Source organism: Mustela lutreola, chromosome 10, assembly GCF_030435805.1.
Source record: "Mustela lutreola isolate mMusLut2 chromosome 10, mMusLut2.pri, whole genome shotgun sequence".
In the NCBI taxonomy this organism is placed as follows: Eukaryota; Metazoa; Chordata; class Mammalia; order Carnivora; family Mustelidae; genus Mustela; species Mustela lutreola.
This window is the reverse complement of record NC_081299.1, coordinates 50,776,292-50,791,677: the sequence shown is the minus strand read 5'-3', so window position 1 is coordinate 50,791,677 and position 15,386 is coordinate 50,776,292. Positions and strand designations below refer to the sequence as shown.

The following is a 15,386-nucleotide window of genomic DNA, read 5'->3' as shown; positions in this document are numbered from 1 at the left end:
ATTTTTCAGATGGGTCAACAGTGTTGGACGAAAAGGGGTAGACTGGAGTCAGAAAGGAATAACCCCCAAAACAAATTTGGGGACAGAGGATCCACATGAACAATAAGGAAGTACAAGGAGTCAAGAATGGAAATTCATTAAAACAAATATAAGGTAACACTCTCTCCTCTTAAGGGCAAGGGATGGGGGAGGTATATATAAAGGAGAGAATATAAAGTAATCCTTAGGTCATTACTTACTAGATTATATCATGTAAGAGCTTGGAATATTTCACTTAAATCTCAGTGATAGTATCAAGAACTTCAGAATTTATATAATTGTGATTTAATTACCATGCAGTAGTTTTCTGACTTGAATTAAAAACAGGCTTCCTCTGAGAACAATGGTATGATACTGAACACTTCTTACTTTCCACATGCTTCCGTTCTCTTAAAGCTTTCTCATATCAAGAATCTATACCAATAGTTCTTGGCTATCTCTTGAATATGAAACCCAGGCTATATCCTGGAACTACTCCATCAGAAGCTTATGAATAGTGTTCAGGGCTTTTGCATTTTAAAAGTTCCATTAATGATTCTTACTCTATCAGAAACTTAAAGGTAGTGTTCAGGGCTGTTTCTTTTTAAAAGTTCCATTAGTGATTCTGAATGTAGAATGAGGTGAGAACCATGACATTTTATATCACACCATCCTGTGGAAGAACAGAAGACATGATTTAACTGTGTGACTAATTTATTAGTTAACAGGTACTCTTATTTGTTGAAATGGGGGTATAAAAGTGTTACTCTAATGGCATTATATATTCTTCAGATTTTTTTAATTTCTTAAGCCATAAGGTAACTGATCGTTTACCAATATAATATACATTTAGAATGAAAATTTAACATTTTTGTGTGTGCACAAAGCATTACCTTTACGGATTCCATAAAGTTATGTCTACTTTAAAGTTATGTCTACTAGAATGCAGCAGTTTTTACTATAAACTTAAGCATGACAACATGGATGGACTAAGAAGTTTCTCCTATTTGAAAAATCTCTTCACCTCCAACTGTCACAGTATTATTAAAGGTAATTATGCATGTTTTTTCTCTTCTAGGTATGTATGTGCATATATGCATATATTATACATACACATACATTTTCTTACGAGAACTCAGCTACAATTATTAAAAAATATGCAAGTAAAAAAATTTGAGTTGTATACATAGTTGTTAAGCAGTTTAAATTTTATTGACCTCCTGGTTTTTAAAAAAAAGTTAAACTTAAGGTCACAGCTCTAAATTTGATATACTATATATACAGATCGTGCAGAATATGACTATGAAGAGATACAAATTAGTCCATGCCCAAGAAGATTTACTAGAATACAGAATCATTTTCATAAATACATATAAAATTCTTGTGAAGATAAAAGGGGACTAGCTGTCCAGGTTTTCTGAGACTTTTCAAAGTGATTCAAGGCACAAAATATACACTACTGTGCATACACACATATTCCAGACTTTGTGCCTCTAAATACAACCCATTAAAGATTTGGCTTCATGACTTATAAAACTAAATGTACTGAATGAGATTCTGCTTCTTAGCTGAAAAAACACAGGACCTATAAACATCATATAATTACTCCAAAGTATGGAGATACAAATACAAGCACTTTATTTTAAAAAGCAAACACAAAGATAGGTGTAAATTCAAAAGTGTTTAAATGCTTTCCATTTGAATAATTAAGAACCTATACAAGTTTATTTCCAGAAGCTAATGCATCACTAGTCTCTACTATGAGAAATGAATTCTAAAAATTAACATGGTTTTCAGTAATTCAAATTTCACTATATAAAAACCTAGAGAGACCAATAATAACCAATAGCTTCAAAAGATAAGCTAGACTCTTTGATGTAATCAACTTTACCAGCTTTTGTCCAGGTCTGTTTAATATATACATAAGGAAAATACTCACTCTATAATTTCTTATAAAATAGCAAATAAGGAGTAGATGTAGGAGATGTAGAAGGGGAAAGAGAATTCAGAAAGTCCTTCTCTTCTGTAACTTTTACTTCAGAATCATCAAAAAGTAACCACTTCCCTTCATACTCCTTTAAGCTTTGCACTATATATGAAATTTTGTTCTCAAATCCACTAAAGTTAATGCCTGTTTGGTCACTCGATTCCTTGTTTGTATCACATTCATGGGTCCCGTTAGTATTGTTAGTCTCGGAATTTCTATTTTCAGCAAATGCTGTACTGGCAACTTTATCGGAATTAGATGCTTTGTTGTATAGCTCATAATCTGCTTTGCTCTTTTGTCCTCCGAGAAGTCCAATAGCTTCTACATTTTTTTTGTTCAAAACTTTACTTGGCTGTGTATTTCCACTGACTCTAATTGACACTTCTTCATCATCATAATTTTCAACCACACCCCTTGCTTCCTCCTCATTCAATGGTTCTGGCTTACCTATTTCACACATTTGGTCGATCACAAAATTTCCCTTATCTAGCTCTAAACTGTTAAGGTCGGTGACTTTAACAGAAGCAGTGTAATGCCCACTACTGATGGTAATGCCACTGTGCATCACAACTGCAAATAATCCATAGCTGTCGTTGGTTGGCTTTGTGCTCCATTCTTCTAGTGACAATTTAAGAGGTGTCAGTAAAGGAGTGTTGATCTTGGAAAGTCCACCACCATAACAATCAAACCTTTGGAAGGAAAGAAAAGAAAAGTTTTCTGCAATTCCACTTTATATATATTGTTTTACCCCCAAATGTGAAACCAAGTAGATGTCTGAATGACCCTTAATATTTAGTGCTTATACAAACATAAAAAACTGACTCTAATTTTGTACACTTAAATGTATGCAAAGAAAAACTGAAATAAGTGCTAATATTCAGCTCTTTCTGTGAAGGATATATCCTTCTCCCTTTCATATTCTTTTCTAATTTTGTACAATGAGAAAACCAGTTTCTTAAATGGCATTTTAACTTCAAATTCCTTTATAGTTTAGTAAGTTTAAAATTTTAATATGGAGGCTTTCGCTACCAAAATTTGGAAACAAAAATAAATGATAGCAAAGAAACTGTCCACAGAAAGAAGGCACTAAGTGTCATCTTCAGGCATAATAAAGTGGGTAGAGAGCTAGTGGGCAGCTCTCTTAATTTCAAACAGTTCATTAACATGTATATATGTCATGAAGATACTTGAATTTTCAACAAGAAGAGAATCTCTCATTCTTGAAAGAACTAGTTTGACTCCTGGCTTACCTTGAAAATGAAACAATCTTGCCTTTTTCTCCCCTCAAAAAAAAAAAAAAACTTAAATGTTATATAAAATCTGCTGCTTTCATCAATTCAACTTGAAACTATTTGTAATAAGGAATGAAGATTAAAAGATGTGGGAAGAAATCCTAGAATACGTATTTACACCAAAAGGATTTAAAATGATGCATTTTTATAAGTTAACTCCTAAAAGCAGAACGGACTTTTCTAAGGTAATCTTCATAAATTACTTCATTTCAGTAGTTTATATTATGCTATTACGCTTTTTTGTTACTATTATAGTATTTTGAACAAAACTTCTTATAGCAGCTCATTTTTTTCATATAGCTTTTATTTATAATACTCACTCCAAGCCACTAGCAGCAAAGCACTTCAAATGAATAGTTATAACTTCAGGCATTTTGTCAAACAAAAGACTTCGTTCAGCTTCAGTATAATGATGGCAATTTTCACAGAAATATTTATCTTCTCCTACAATCCTCTCCACTGAAGCAAACTGTGAAATTGCCCATCTCAGGGTCTTCATTTCTGTTTTTGGCTCTGGAGAAACTACATGAGAGAATTCCTTTCACTCACAAATGAAAACCTCTCAGACATTTAAAAAATTAAACACGTTCCATATTCAAAATTAGCATGATTTCAATTGACTAATCCTTTTAAATGATAAAAACATTCCTTTGAATTTCAGTAACTTTTAAGTTCATCCTCAACAGTATATATATTTAAATATTTATATTAGAGAAGCCAAAGTATTGAGGTGATAGGAACAGCAAAATGAGAATAACCTACTTTCTGAGTGTTAAGACACAGGCTTTAGTTCAGCTATTAATTTCCGATATCTGAACAGGTAAAGCCAGTCTCCTGATCACTTCCCATATCCTTTCCCTACTTTTTGTTGTTTTATACTAAACAGTGGCTCAGATATGTAGCTCAAAGACTAAGATACCCAAGAGTTATTAAAGCATTTCATTTTCCCACTACACAGATCAAAATAAAGATGCCAACAATTTTCCAAATGCTATTAACGAGTGAATCTACATGAGCAGAAAGACTTTATTACACCAGAAACAATTAAAAGCCAGCTCTTTTTCCCCAGTAATTACACAAGCCACTATGAGACCGTGTTTCGTTGAAGAAAACTGCTTATTCCATGATCAACACACGTCCATACAAGACTCCAATTCTGCTTACTTTCAGAACTCTCCTCTACTTTGGAAAGCTCATCTTCTTGTACTGGTACACTGATGTCCTGAAAATCTTCTCTTCTTTCTGTTAAACTTTCACATTCTAAGCAACGAGTCCTCAATACCAGCTGACCTTGAAATAATTTCTCTACTAGCTCAAAACCAATTTGCTCTGCACCTAAAAAAAAGGGGGGGGGGTACTTTTCAGCATAGCCCACATAACCAATAGTTCAATTACAGCGTAAATTTGCTTATTAGCATTAATAGGTGCCTTACTCATGAACTCTAAATTCCCTGTAAAGATAACTATGATTCATCTTCAAAACTATGTCATTTTAATTCCCTTCCCAAAGACATTTCTATAGGAATAACCCCAAAGAAGTACAACACTGTTGGTAAAACCCTTAACCATGTCAATACTACACATATTTGTGAGATCTGCATGAAACTAGGTAGAAATCCAGTTTGAGTATAGTATAACTACTAAAGTTCTCTAAAAATGTATTTCACTAAAATGCAATTTCTCAAGTTTATTATCAAGTACTGCTTTCAGGAGTTAAACTAATTCTCCATTAAAATATATCAAACTCCTTGTTTACAAACCATAAATTAACATTACCCTACTTTAACATCACCTTAAGATTAATAAGATTTATACACACACATCTAAGCAGTGTTTAAAACATAATTCCTGTTGTTAAAATTTCCTCTTAAAACTTGAAGCAGATTTACATTGTACATGTATCTAAGAACATTACAGTTCTGTAGCTATTAATCCTCCTACCTATCAAAGTCTAAGAATAAATTATACTGACCTTTGTTTATGGGCTTAACTTCATTAACATTAACAGGCTTAACATTATTCCCTGGAGACTCAAGTTCACAACCATTAGTTGTGTTATCATTTTCACACTTCCCCAAGTCCTCTTCAAGATCATATTCATTTTCTTTCAACTGTCCTTTGGATCCCTGGTTGGTTGTTATTTTCCCCAGACTACAGAATTTAGAAAGAATGCTGGGTTGCTTAGCTGCAGGCTTTAACCAATTTATTTTAACTCTTGATTTCTTTTGTGAGGGTCTTGCACTTTCATTTTCAGAAACATACTTGGGGATTATTTTAGAAGGAATCTCTAATGTATCACCAGTAGCTTTCCTTTTTGATCTGGTTTGTCTCTGGTTCTCTTCCAATGACTGATGTTCCTTAGATACTTTCACTTTTTTCTTCATGTTACCAAATTCAGTGTCATTTTTTCTTTTCCCATTTCCTTTTGCGAGTTTTTCTTTATAGTCTTCAGAATGCCTCAGGTTGTCCATCTCTATGCTGTTAATACCACTCATTTCCTCTTTCTGATGAGGTTTTTCTTCTACCTTAGTAGATAATTCTACCACATTTTTTACTTCTTCTTTTTTTAGGAGTTGGCATGTTTCTTGAATGTTTCCCAAAATACACTGTAATACTTCCTGTGCATCATGCTGTAGATATCCTTCATACATAGGGTTGAGTTCCCTATAAATAAAAATTTCCATTTCATCTATTCTAGTTTTAAAGATAGAGTACAAAAAACCCTTTCTATAGAGAAATTAATTCCTTTAGAGGGATATCAAATTATTTTAAAAATCTTAATTTTTATTCAACTAATTTGAAACTTACCTAAACTTATAAAAGTAAAAATAAATTTTACCACAAATACTTTTATCCTCTTCTAAATACTAGTAACAGCTACTATACATATAGTTTACCATATACCAGGTTTTACTCAAAAAAACATAATTCTAACAATAATCCTGTAAGGTAAGTACTACTATCACCCTGATTCAGGTAAGGTAGCTTGCTCAAAGCCAGGATGCAAACCTGCTCTTGGCCAGCATGCTATACTACCCTGCCCATCAACAAACACAGAACACTGTATTTACACGCTGGTTTTTGTTTTGTTTTGTTTTTTTACTCACACACCCAACACAAAGCTCAAACTCAAAACCCCTAGAGTAAGAGATGCCTGCTCTACCAACTAAGCCAGCCAGGTGCCCCACCCTAGGTCTATTCTTAAACTAAAGATTTACCCTATACCATACAGATAAAACTATTTTATATACTGGATAAAGTTTCCCTTAGGACAATACAAAGAGGGATGTCTGGGTGGCTTAGTCGATTAAGCATCTGCCTTTCATTCATCAAGCCCCACACCGGGTTCTCTGCTCAGCTGGGAGGCTTCCTCTCCCTCTCTCCTGCTCATGGTCTCTCTTTCTAAACAAACAAAAAGAAATCTAATCCAGTTAATAGTTCTGCAAGTCCATACAACAAAACTGGATATTTGCAACTTACAGTTCTTATGCATAACATATTCTGAATAAAAACCTTTAATTCCTAATGTGAAATTTCTTAGGACCAAATATATTTGAGAAATCCAGTATTTTTCAGATCAAAAATATAGCACTTAACAAAGATTTTTCACCAACAAGACAGGACAGTATCCCATAACTAAACGAACTACTATTTCTACAGAAAAATGTATGAATATTCACTTTATAAATCAGAATGAATAAAGACTATAAAAAGCCTCCTACCCATTCAGATCTAATGAATTTATTTATACCAAACTTACCAAAGGAATGTCTAATCTCCAGAGCCTCTGAGATACTAGGGAGTAGATCTGTAGTTTCTGTTTTCCTTGCCCTTTATTCCCTCATGTATCATTCTCCTCCAAAGAGAGCAATAGCTTGCTAACACGGAATCCTAAAGTTTTATTAAAGGCTATACCTGAGTGTGTTAAGCAGTCGCCTTGGCTGAGTAGCAAGTTCATCAGTGTAGTTCTCTGGATTTAAGAGAAAGCTAGCCTGAAGCTGTTCAACTGAAATGATCAAGGACTGTAAGCTGCATATTAGTTCATAACTTGCCAAAGAATCTTCTTTGCAATTTCCCTGTCAAAAAAGAAAGCCACAAACCATTAAACAAATTAAGTTTGTTCCCCCTTTTCTTTGTCTCACTAGCCAATATTAGCTTTGCTAAATTTCATTTCATTATTAACACTAATTTTGCAGAGGTATACAAATAAATTAAAAAATTTTAAGAGTATTTTTTTATTACTTTGTAAGAGAATGGTTTTCTGATTGACTAATAAGTCCAAGGCTTCTTTATATTTACTTAAATTTTAAAAGTGACTACTTGAAAACAGTAGGTTAAGTAGCAGATAGTACAAGGGTATGATAAACTGCTGGCTATGGCATATAAATGATAGTGTTTATGCATAAGCAATAACTAGAGGGCAGGAGAAGACATTGTAAAAGGTGATAATGTAGTTAGCTAACCTACAGGAATGGGGGGAGGAAAGCCTTTCTGAAAACAAAGGATACTGAGAAACTTATTTCTCAGTTATCCTCCTCCCAAATCTTCTCTGTATCTGTTACTTCTTCATTTCTAAGCAAGTGAATTTCTACTACTTTACTTTTTATATATTCTTTTTTTACCTTATCTTTTTGATTGGTTTCATCTTTTAGGGCTTCTTTCTTCCTTGAAATAATGTTAAATAAGTGCTTCACTCCAGATTTAAAACCAGGACAAAAATATAATACCTATAAAAAACAAGAGTGTCTGAGTGTTTATCTGCATTTTTGGTAGAGCACTTTTAAATGTGCATTAGTTAAAATTCTGAGATTAACATATCAAAAATTGTTTTCTATTTCATCATTGTAGCCAACTGTCTACCCTCGCTGGCATCAAAGCACTGAGGCTGGGCACATACTACTAAGACTTATGGTTATAGGGTACAGCATAAAGCAGAGTTCCAAAGGTTAAAATTCTTATCACCAGAGCACTAGGAATCAAGCACAAAAACTAAGGGTTTGGCATCTTCCAATTAACCAAAGTCAATTCAATTTTGTTATCCCAATTTCATCTAATGTATTACTTTATCTCACCCCAAAGGAAGCTGATAACATGCAATTTAGAATCATTACTTTAGCCCAATCCAGTTTATTTACAATCAAAGGCAAAGACATATATATGGACAATTAAAATACTCCCAATAATCTGAAATTCTCAGAACATTAAATATGACATCATGCTTTGCCTACTAAAGCTTTATTATATAGCAAAACCATCAATTTACCTGAAGTATACTATTAAGATAACAAGTATTGCCGAGATTATTCAGTCCCACAAATGGTAACAAGTTTTCTCTCTTCTCACAGTTTATAGGGGAGGACTGTGCTGCAGGAACAACTTGATCACTATAAAGTATAGAGCAGAGAAAGGTTTTATGAAGTGTAGTATCTTACACAAAGTGGAAATAATACCTCCTTAGATTTAGTCTTTTCCCCAAAACTGGATGAGCTGAAAAGCATGTGGACTTTATTCAGTTGACACTTGAGGAGAAAAAATCTGTACAGGTGTAAATATTGCTACCTACCCAGAATAAAAGTTTTACAAGCACTTTATTATTTTTTTAAAAGATTTTATTTGACAGAAATCACAAGTAGGCGGAGAGGCAGGCAGAGAGAGAGAGGAGGAAGCAGGCTTCCCGCAGAGCCGAGAGCCCAATTCGGGGCCCGACCCCAGGACCACGACCTGAGCCAAAGGCAAAGGCCCCAACCCACTGAGCCATCAGTGGCTACAGTGTAGGCGCCCCTATAAGCACTTTAAAAATATCATACACAGGGACGCCTGGGTGGCTCAGTCAGTTAAGCTGCTGCCTTCCGCTCAGGTCATGATCCCGGAGTCCTGGGATCGAGTCCCACATCAGGCTCCCTGCTCAGCGGGGAGCCTGCTTCTCCCTCTGCCGGCTGCTCTGCCTGCTTGTGCTGTCTCTCTCTCCCTCTAACAAACAAACAAATAAATAAATAAAATCTTAAAAAAAAAAAAAAATCATACACAACAAGCCTCTAAAGGATTCCATCATGAAGCTATTAATCCCATTTTAAAGAGAATAGAAAACTGAACAGGTACTGTGATTAATGAACCAAACATGACATTTTTAAAAGTAGTCTAACTCTTGGGAGCCTGGGTGGCTCAGTCGTTAAGCATTGCCCTTCAGCTCAGGTCATGCATGGTCCCAGGGCCCCGCTTAACGGGAAGCCTGCTTCTCTCTCTCCCACTCCCCCTGCTTGTGTTCCCTCTCTCACTGTGTCTCTCCATCAAATAAATAAAACCTTGGGGCGCCTGGGTGGCTCAGTGGGTTGAGCCATTGCCTTCGGCTCAGGTCATGATCTCAGGGTCCTGGGATCGAGTCCCGCATGGGGCTCTCTGCTCGGCAGGGAGCCTGTTTCCCTCTCTCTCTCTCTCTCTGCCTGCCTCTCCGTCTACTTGTGATCTCTGTCTGTCAAATGAATAAATAAAATCTTAAAAAATAAATAAATAAATAAATAAATATAATCTTAAAAGAAAAAAAAAGACTAGTCTAATTCTCAATAAAAACCTGAGAATAAGCTACGACCGTATCTAGGAAAGGCAGTATACCTAAATGAGGTTCTGTTAACAAAATTAAAAGGTAAGGGTCTATTAAAAAGAATCACACAGTTGTCCTTCACTTTAAAACGAATTGTTCAAGTTTATAATTCTTTTACCTCACTTTAACAAATAGTAGGTCCTCATAGCATTTTTATTTATTTTACAGCTGTGTTTAACCCCTCAAAGTGTTTTATACATAAGAGTCACATCCCCTAAACTGATTATTGGTAAATATTAGGAAATTACACATGACCAAATCCAATTTACTGAAACAGCAGTGCATCTATTTGTTGAATAATGACCTAGTATAGAGTACAACTAAAACAATAGTATTAAAGTATTCCATTTTGTTAAGATCTCAGTCACTGAAGGATTTATCTGCATCAAAGCACTTCTTACTTTTAAATTTATCTTAAATAAGCAACTATGCAACAGGTTTGATAATTCATACCTATTAGGAATGACTATAAAGTTTAGATATCTCAAGAACTGTTAAGTCTTCTGAACCACACACACATACACAAACACACAATTTCTTTACCCTTTACACAGAATGTTAACTACAAACAAGTTTGAATTGAAAGATAATTTAGCCAACACATAGTTCTCCAAATGAATCTGATTAGCTAATATGTTTGTCTCACTACTGTGTGTTTTTGCCTTCAGAGACTATCAGGTCAGAATGTCTGGAGATATCAAAGTTCACTGCTGCTTCACTGATAATGGAATTTTTAAAATACAGAAATAGACTTAAAATAAGATACATACATTTCAGATCCTCTATATTCAGAAGCCTTTTCTTCATTTTCTTGAGATTCTGTGAAATCCAAGGCTCTCTTAGTTTCCTTTTTCTGAAAAAACTTCAAGGAAAGTCTGTTTTTCTTTGATGGGCTACCTCTTGAAAGCCCATTACTTTCAGTAGGTATGACACCAGGCATTTTCTCTTCAAATCCCAAGGAGTTGACAAGAAATAATTTATATAAGGATGTTGTAATCACCAATCATATCTGTTAATCGCAGAGAGAAGATTTCATTACTTTCCAGTTTATCTGGTGGAAATATAAAATCATTAATTTTGAAAATTTACTAAGGAATGGAACTAATTAGAACTTCACATTTGAAAACCCATTTCTTAGCCAATAAAAGGCACTCGATGCTTACTGCTTAAATGAAGGCGCTTGCCATTTGTCCGTAACTTTCCTAAACAAAAAAAATACGAGATACTGAACTTTTCATAAGTCTACTAGATTAAGGGTCACATCACAAAATAACCCCATTTTAGTACATCTACAGTAAAGTAGTCTTGAGTAAAAAGTTAATTTTTATTTTAGCTTATTCAGAAAACACTGACTAACAACCATCTCTAATTCTTAAGTACAAGGGGAGAAAGAGAAAGGGATGAATGGGAAGACAACAGTGCTCAGAGTGAATGAATGAGTCTTCCTTCCAAGGTCTCTTCTAGTTATTAATATGAATACATGAAATGAATTCTTTTTTTTTCTTTTTAAAGATTTTATTTATTTATTTGACAGAGATCACAAGTAGGCAGAGAGGCAGGCAGAGAGAGAGAGAGAGAGGGAAGCAGGCTTCCTGCGGAGCAGAGAGTCTGATGGGGGGCTCGATCCCAGGACCCTGAGATCGTGACCCGAGCCAAAGGCAGCAGCCCAAACCACTGAGCCACCCAGGCGCCCCTGAAATGAATTCTTTAAAAAAACTTCTTTCAGGTATAATTTGCACAAGTCACTATGCTGTACACCTGAAACTAACATAAAGTTATGTGTCAGCTATACTCCTAATTAAAGTTTAACTGCATATAAGCAAAGGCATACATCTGATGTTCAGTTATACCTAAAAACTTGAGTGAAAAGTAGTAAAACGTGTAGCTGGGATAGTTGTGTAAAGAACTGCTGCACTTTGTGCAGACCAACTTTTTACGCACTAAACACAATACATTACTGATTTTCCGAGCACTTTTTAAAAAACTATAAATTTTTTTAATGCTCCTCAGAGTAGAAAAAAATATGATTTTGACTTGTGCAACTTTTTTAACTTGTTAAAACTTCTGAATAAAAAAAACTCTAGCAGTACTTGTGATAGTTACTTTAAACACCCGTCCTACTTTCATGAAGATATCTGGGGGGAAATTATCTGACTGGAATATTAGAGCACAAAAGCTCGACAATGACTGTCAAATACACAGTAATAGAAGGAATAGATAAACTAACAAAATTCACTCAAACTCCATCTTTACTAATAAGCTAATACAATAATAAACTAATGCTTACTAATAACCATTTCATAATAAGATCGGCTGCCGCTGATCTGGGAATTCGCAACTTTGAACTCAGTAGTGAAACCACATTTTTGAGACAACTCAGAAGTAACTGGAAAGTTGACCATTTCCCCATCCCCCCTCCCAACTCAATTTACCCTCCTAGCCACTTAATGCTACTGATGGAAAGCTTATCACGAAAATAAACCAGCTTGCACCAAGTTGTCAGGGATCTCTAAGCATTAACGATTCTTGTCAAAGGTTTTTCTTGGGAGCCAATTCTTAGATATAATGGAAAGTGTATTCTCTAACCGGATTTAAGTACATATTAGAAAAAAATGAGGACGCAGTTGAAATAACGGATAAATCCTAAGCAATATACCCTCCTGGCTCCCTCAAATCACTCACATTTGACATCACTGACAATGTCACATTTTTACCAGGTGCCGTATGTCACACCGCTTCTTGCTCCTGGTTTTCCTTAAGTCTAAATCAAATTTCGCACAAAACACAACAAATCGAGCATTAACTGCACTTGAACAAATAAATGACAGTGTGAACATTCAGTTTCTAAATTAGTTTTAAGTTTTTCCCTTTGCAAGACGACACGACTTAATTCCAATTTTTCAGGAAAAACGTAAAACAAGGATAGCATCCTCGACAAAGGTTTAAAACACGTGGCCTTCTAAATACTTCTACAAATACTCAAGAGTGCGCGATAAAATTTGTCAATTCCCGACACTGGACAACGTGAATGGAAACACTTGCTCCAGACCCCGCACCACTCCGGGAACACAAAAGTGGAGAGACTAAGCTGTGCTGCCGTGCGTGCCGGTCAGACACGGCCCGGGCCCGGCGGGAGGTTGGCGGGTGGCGGTGGAGACCCCGGCCCCCCTCGCCCGAGAAGCTGGCCTATTTACGCCCAGCCCGCACCTGCCTCCCGGAACCCCTGCGGCGGCAGGAGAGGCACCCTGCCCCCGCCACACACACACACACCGGTGCCCTTTCGTCTGGCAGCTCGGCAAGGGCGCCGCAGCCAAGTGGTCCTGGCGTCTCCCCCGCGGCGCTGACACCGGGGTCCCAGGACAGAGCCCCTCGGGAGCCGGCCGAACTTGCCTCGGCGCCCAAGCTCCGGCCCCTCCTCCCCAGGCCCTCCCTTACCTGGTCATGGCCCAAAGCGAGGTCCGCGGCGGTGACGCCCCGAGTGCAGCCGGGATGGGTGTGGGTGCGACAGGTGAGACCCTGCCCGGGGCCCCGGGGACCCCGGACCCAAGGAAAAGCTGGCCGGATCGCCCTCCCCACAGGGGAGTGACCATTCGCTCTCAAGAGCGGGAACCCGGGCTGCCACTCGGTCCTGCCCTGCGCCGGCACCAACTACATCCCGGGAGCGACGCCCGCCCCCACCCGCCCCCGCCCCGGGATGGCAAGGAGCACCAGAAGTAGCCCCGTTGGCCCAGCGCCTGAACCGCTAGGGTCTTTCCCACTCCACCACCGAGGGGAACTTGGCGCGTTTTCCTCACTCTCAGGACCCCCGTGTTTTAGCCTCCGCCCGCGCCAGCACCGCGATTGGAGGTGGCGTCCTTCGAAAGTGCCGGTTCTAGTCTCCACGCTGCAGAGACGCGAAAGGCAGCAGCCGCCTCGCGACCGCCGCTCGCCCCCCTGGTACGCACGGGCTCGGGAACCAGCTGGAACGGTAGTTTCCCCAAGATCCTAACGGGTTCTGCAGTTTCAAACAGCGCAGGCAGCGTCACGGGCAGCTCGCGCGGGTCCTCGCTGAGGGCGCGCGCTAGGTGCTGGAGGCCTGGCTGGCGGGCTCGAGCCTCACACCCTTTTTTTTTTTTTTTTTTTTTTTTAACCATTCGTGCGCGCGAGTTGAGGAAAAGCGTACGGGTCGGGAGACGGGACAGGGAGAGGACGGGACGGTCTCCTTCCCCAAGAAGACGACGCTAGATGCTCAAATCCACCAATCTGCGATGAGAAATCTCCCAAACCTTGCCCCTCCCACCACCACCCAGGAGGAGCCAATCACAAGTACCTAGGCAAAAGACAAGTGGGTGGGCGGAAGAAGGCTGTCTAGCCAATACCAAAAAGAAGAGAGGAGAATTCCACCAATCATTGCTAGATATGCAAAGTACCCTTCAGGAGCTGCCCCCTCCTTCCGCTCTGATTGGCGTTCGAGTGCGCGCTTTCGCCGCCGACTGTTAAATCTGGCTCTGCGTTTTGTGAATCCTCGACGGTGGGACGCCTCCGAGGGTGCGGTTTCCGGAGTGAGGCCCTCACAATAACTCCCGCCCCGCTTTCCTGCGTACGCACTCGGGCGGGGTTACTAAGGGAGACTAGATTCGGAAAATGGCTGACGGGAGTGCTAGGTGCTCGGCGCCTGTACTTTCTGACTGGAATCGCGGTCCCGGCCCCAGGGCCCAACAGAAACCGGAGCTGCCACGGATAACAGCAAAGTCTGTAGCGCTGAGGCTCCTTCCTCAGCCCTTCTATGCCTCATTTTCGCTCGTTTACCCCTTCCCTTTCTCGGCCAGACACGGAAAAGAAAAGAGCATTTTCCAGACCCAGCTCTGACTGAGGGAGCTAGAGAGCGTTTCTGCGCGAGCCCTTACTAGGGCTCAGATGCGGCAGGGCAGGCTTTACTTGGTTTTTGCTTACCTTTGTTGGTATGCTTACGTTAGTGAGGTGACCCCACAAAGCAGGTAGTGCAGTTAACGCAGGATAAGTTCAAATTCATTTAATCAAGCATGATTTTAGGTGCCTAGTATGGTGCCAGGCATGCGTTTTTCAAGGCGCTGTGGACACGGTGTGAATGAAATACATTTCCTGCTCCACAGGGTTGGAAGTTAAACGTAAAATGATAGGAAATAATGAGTGTTAGGTAAAGGAGATCTAGAGTGGGCTGTTCTAAATACAATAGTCTGGAAAGACCTCTCTGAGTTGACATTTGAGCAGAGAGCTGAATGAGAGTGAAACCTGGAGGAATCTCAGGGAAGAATGGTTCAGGCAAAGAGAAAAAGCAAGTTTAAAAAGTCCTCAAGTTTAATGTGCTCGGTGTTTGGGACAGAAGCAGGGAAGCTAGGGTGCTTAGAGCACATTGAGTCTAGATGTGATGATTGTGGGAAATGAGGTAAATAACGTCAGCAGGACTCTGAGTAATTAAGCAGGGTGAGGAAATGGAACGGAAGTTATTGGATGGTTTTGAGCTGAGGAGTGG

The 15,386-nt window shown here is 38.6% G+C and overlaps 1 protein-coding gene across 6 annotated transcripts; it reads right to left on the bottom strand.

Annotated features, from left to right (window-relative positions):
- Positions 1 to 1,205: 1,205 nt before the first annotated feature.
- USP1 (ubiquitin specific peptidase 1) lies at positions 1,206 to 14,093 on the bottom strand. 6 transcript variants are annotated; one of them, XM_059137868.1, is made up of 10 exons: positions 13,331 to 13,471; positions 11,059 to 11,097; positions 10,666 to 10,904; positions 8,561 to 8,681; positions 7,920 to 8,024; positions 7,213 to 7,373; positions 5,270 to 5,961; positions 4,462 to 4,632; positions 3,618 to 3,819; positions 1,206 to 2,694 (listed from the first exon to the last, which is right to left on the bottom strand). In XM_059137868.1, the coding sequence occupies exons 3-10, from the start codon at positions 10,833 to 10,835 to the stop codon at positions 1,959 to 1,961; spliced, it is 2,358 nt and encodes a 785-aa protein (XP_058993851.1). In that variant the 5' UTR covers positions 10,836 to 10,904; positions 11,059 to 11,097; positions 13,331 to 13,471; the 3' UTR covers positions 1,206 to 1,958. The 6 variants fall into 6 exon arrangements, with proteins under 6 accessions (XP_058993851.1, XP_058993852.1, XP_058993854.1 ...); XM_059137869.1 differs by lacking the exon at positions 11,059 to 11,097 and adding an exon at positions 12,578 to 12,656 and having other exon boundaries at positions 13,331 to 13,463; XM_059137871.1 differs by lacking the exons at positions 11,059 to 11,097; positions 13,331 to 13,471 and adding an exon at positions 13,690 to 14,093.
- Between the last annotated feature and the right edge of the window lie 1,293 nt (positions 14,094 to 15,386).